The sequence below is a fragment of the Psammomys obesus genome, unplaced genomic scaffold (genome assembly GCF_907164565.1).
Source record: "Psammomys obesus unplaced genomic scaffold, mPsaObe1.curated_primary_1811, whole genome shotgun sequence".
NCBI classification, from domain to species: domain Eukaryota; kingdom Metazoa; phylum Chordata; class Mammalia; order Rodentia; family Muridae; genus Psammomys; species Psammomys obesus.
Window position 1 is genome coordinate 22800552 of NW_026592510.1, and position 4834 is coordinate 22805385.

At 36.4% G+C, this 4834-nt stretch overlaps 1 protein-coding gene across 1 annotated transcript; it reads right to left on the reverse strand.

Moving 5' to 3' along the window:
* Positions 1–3886: 3886 nt before the first annotated feature.
* On the reverse strand, positions 3887–4834 carry LOC129681836 (olfactory receptor 1S1-like). Its single transcript, XM_055614015.1, has one exon. It carries the CDS (start codon positions 4832–4834, stop codon positions 3887–3889), a length of 948 nt encoding a protein of 315 aa, XP_055469990.1.

Below are 4834 nucleotides of genomic sequence, written 5' to 3' on the forward strand. Positions count from 1 at the left end.
ATAAATGTGACATAAATGTGAAGTTATGGGATTTACCTGGCTTCCCTAGTGTGTCCACATACAAGATATAGGGTAATGTTTGACCTCTTTGAGAAAGTACAGTTGCCTCTCATGAGCTACTATCTTCGCAAATACTCTCCTGTGTCAAAGCTTCCTCTATAACCAGCCAAAAAGCATTGTGCCAACAGGCAGTCACCCATCTTTAGATCTTTACATCTTTAGATCTGGTTTTAACCCCAGTCGGTTTTTATTTCTATGAAAGTTTTAAATAAAGCATTCAAGGCTTTTCCCAAATTACTGATTGCTGTTATTTCTCACTAGCTAACAGAATTTTAAAATGGTGAGTTATGTATGTCAGTGGTCATTTTTGTTCTATAATAATTGCATTCTTTAAAGTATGTGTGTGTAATCCTTCCTGACTTGCTATGATATTAAAACTGCTTTATTTGAAGTTTAGTTCATATGTAGTAAGATATACATATTTAAGCTATAAAATTTAAAATTTAACACATAAATATGCTCAGGAAACTGTTATTATACTCCAGATGAATGTAATGTATATGTATGTGTGTGTGTGTGTATATATGTGTCTCTGTATGTATATGTATATGTATGTGTATATGTATATGTATATGTATGTGTGTATGTGTATGTATATGTATATCTCTCTCCTCTTTACTCTATAGTTTGTCTTTTCTTTCTTATTATTTCCTCTCCACACCACAAAGAATCACTGTTCAGCTTTTTGTCATGTTTTATTACTTTGCACTTCTTAGAATTTCATATAAATTTGCAAAAGGAAATAATGCATGGTTTCTTTCATAACATATATATATATACTTTTTACATTTTTAATTGTTTATTATTATTAGTTACATTTTATTAACTCTGTATCCCAGCTGTATCCTGCTCCCTTATTCCCTCCCAATCCCACCCTCCCTCCCTCAGCTTCTCCCTGCTCCTTTCCAAGTCCACTGATAGGGGAGGACCTCCTCCCCTTTCATCTGGCCCTGTTTTATCAGGTATCTTCAGAGTTGGCTGCAAAGTCTTCCTCTGTGGCCTAGCAGGACTGCTTCTCCCTTGGGGGGTGGGGAAGTCAAAGAGCCTGCCCTTGATATCCTGTTAGAAATAGTCCTTGTTCCCCTTACTATGGGAAACCAATTGGTTATTGAGCTATCACGAGCTTCGTCTGAGCAAAGATTCTAGGTTTTATCCATACATGGTCCTTGGTTGGAGAAACAGTTTCAGAAAAAAACCCTGTGCCCAGATATATTTGGTCCTTGTGGGGCTCCTATCCTTTCCCCATCATACTAACTCCCCTTCTGCCGAAGGTTTGGTTATGAGTCTTAGTATCTGTTTTGAAACGCTGCTTGGTAGGGTCTTTCAGATACCTTCTGCGGTAGACTCCTGTCATACGTCCAATGCACATCTCATTTGTCTTTCTAAATGAGGATTGATCATCTTACCTCGTGTCTGCTTTCTTGTTTATCTTCTTTAGGTGTATAGACTTCATTATGTTTATCATAACTTCTAGGTCTATATAAGCGAGTATATACCATGTTTGTCTTTCTCCTTCTGGAATACTTCACTCAGAATGATCTTTTCTAGATCCCACCATTTGCCTGAAAAGTTCATGATTTCCTCCTTTTTGATTGCTGAGTAGTATTCCATTGTATAAATGTACCACAATTTCTATATCCATTCCTCCCTTGATGGACACCTGGGTTGTTTCCAGGTTCTGGCTATTATGAATAAAGCTGCTACAAACATGGTTGAGCAAATGTCCTTGTTGTGTACTTGAGCAAATTTTGGGTGTATACCTAGCAGTGGTATAGCTGGGTCTTGAGGAAGCTTTATTCCTAAATGTCTGAGTAAGTGCCAGATTGACTTCCAAAGTGGTTGTACCAGTTTACATTTGTGCATATATTATTAAGTCAATCCATATGGTTAAATTAAACTGGATTACAAATCTGTTCACATGGAACCACCTTCAAACCACTCTTTCTTTTCTTTGAAATTTATTTCCTTATTTTCTCCTGGTTCACTTAATTGTCTTATTCATTTTAATGCTCCAAAGACTATGAGAGACAAGTTTTTCTCTTTTGAAGCTCCTTCCCTAAATGTCACCATATACATTTCCAAGTCCCTCTTCCTGCTATTTATTCATCTACATACTCTACTGCCATATTTCATGCTTCCCTTATTTAGTTATTTATTTATCTATTTATCTATCTATCTATTTATTTATTTATTTATCTATTTATTTATTTATTTATATGCTTATGGTTTGTCTCATACATTGTGACATAGAGCTTTACTTCCAAAAACACAACATTTGCCTTACTTTGTGTTGATTGTCACTAAAATACTCAAAATTTTTTGTCATGTTAAGTGACAATAAATATTGCTGGCATTTCTTGCATTCAGTCTTATTGGTCATTCTTGTCCAAGGGGAAATTGTTCTGTAATTTATTTGGGGGTGTACTGTTTTACATTTGTGTTAATTATAGTTAAATGACAGAGGTTATATGTAAGATGTCTTCAAAAAATGTAGATGGGTCTTTCTCAGCGTGGTTAGCACAATAGACTAAACATATGATAAAATACAAGCTTCACACACTATTTACCCTTCTTTGATTAATGACTTTAGTAACAGAACAAATATTGCCTTTGCTTAGTGATGCTAAAAATCATGTAAAATTATATTTACTTTTCTGTTTTGTTTCAGAATACGATGAGACTCTGGGTTATTCATTCTTTTAGTCTCAGGAACACATCTAGAGACTGGTAAGTAGAAAGTTCCTGGTCAATGTTTGTTTAAAACAACAAGTTGAAGAATGATTCAGGAAAATAAAAACAGACACAAATCTAGGCCTCTCTAACCATGAGAATGTGTCAAGGTCATTATGGGAATTTGTAACACTATTTCTTTCAATTTCACATTCTTGGCAAACTTGAAACTTGTATCACTGGTCAAATTAGTCTTTTCACGTCTTATGACTCACTGCAAATAGAGGATACTTCCTACTATTGCGCAGAATCTATAAGAAAGAGGATATGGAATAGTAGAACATGTCCACATGGATACAAACCAATTTAAACCACATTTCCTAGACAATCAAGCACATTTTCAAATACAAGTACCTGGCTCTCGGAGAGACTGACTTGTTGATCTAGGTGAGGTTTGTGAGATACTAATAAATCATATTTGAAATCTTTTCAGCCTGATAAACATTTATCAGTTTAAATTTTGAACAAAGCCTCCCTGTAATTAATTTCCATTGATGAGAAACTCATTTTTGCTGAGAGCATCTAACAGAAAACATATAATCTAAAGTGGGTATGTGACTAGCAGGGACCAAGAAATATCCAAGAAAATCCTGACCTGAAGTGTCTCTGACTTGACTTAGTCAATATTCTCTCTTTCTTTTTAATTTATTTGACCATTTTTAGTTTTTACATTTTCAACCAATATAGTTAAATCATATTTCTGTGCCCACAACTTCTCCCAGAATTTTTACCCTCCTTACTCAACCAACTTCATTGAACATACTGTCTTAACCATGCATACTTCATGTTTTGAATAAGTATGATAGTAAAAAGAAACACCTGCAGTTATGAAGCTTCCCATGTAAGTCAACATATTCATACTACAAACTATTTGTAACAAAATTTATAGGAATATATTATAATCAAGTTTATGTTTTTGCTGAGACTTACCTTGGAAATAATGGGTCTTATTTCTAACACCCAAACTATCTGTAACAGCACTTAACACTCAAAGGTGGAAGTAGGAGGCAACTGGGCAGGTACAAAAAGGTTGGATGGATTATCAAAACTCTGGGATGAATCATTCATCTAGTTATGCAGATCAAAGTTCAGAGGCTCATGACATCAAAGGCTGGAAATGTCTTTTATTGATGAGCTTTCTCAAGGCACCTTTCATGTCTTTATTCCTCAGGCTATAGATGAAGGGGTTCATCATGGGTGTCACTACAGTGAAGAGTACTGCACCAATCTTGTCTGTGTCCTCTGGGTGAGTGGATGAAGGGAAAAAATAAACCCCTACAATGGTCCCATAGAAGAGGAATACAACTGTCAGGTGAGAACCACAGGTAGAGAAAGCCTTCCACTTTCCCTCTATGGACGCAATTCTCAGAACATCCCTGATGATGCAGACATAGGAGAAGAGGATAAGGGCAAAGGGAAAGGTGATGACTGATAAACCCACAATAAACTTCACAAGTTCATTGATCATTGCATCTGAGCAGGAGAGTTTGAGCAGAGGGGCCAAGTCACAGAAGAAGTGTTGGATGGTGTTGTGGTTGCAAAAAACCAATTGATTGGCCAGAAGAGTATGTGTCAGAGCAACAATATTGCTTAGAACCCATGGACAGACAGTGAGCAGAAGACAGAACCTAGCATGCATGACATTTGTATAATTGAGAGGGTGGCAGATGGCCACAAGTCTATCGTAAGCCATGACCCCTAAGAGAAAATTGTCAATGACAACAAACACAATAGAAAAATACATCTGTGTGATGCAGCCCTCATAGGAGATGGATTGAGTCTTAGTCTGAATATTTATTAGCATTTTGGGGACTGAGGTGGAAGAAGAGGAAATATCAGCAAAGGATAGGTTGGCAAGAAAGAGATACATGGGTGTGTGGAGATGTATATCCAAGCCAATGGCAAGAATGATGAGGCCGTTTCCAAGCACAGTGACAAGGTACATACTCAGGAAAATCACAAAGATGAGTTTCTGCTTCTCAGTGTTGTTGGAGAGACCCAGCAGGATAAATTCAGAGATGGTGGTTTGGTTTCCTTGATTCAT

Coding starts and splice junctions, on each gene's coding strand:
- LOC129681836 (XM_055614015.1), bottom strand. CDS start 4,834: ATGAATCAAGGAAACCAAACCACCATCTCTGAATTTATCCTGCTGGGT.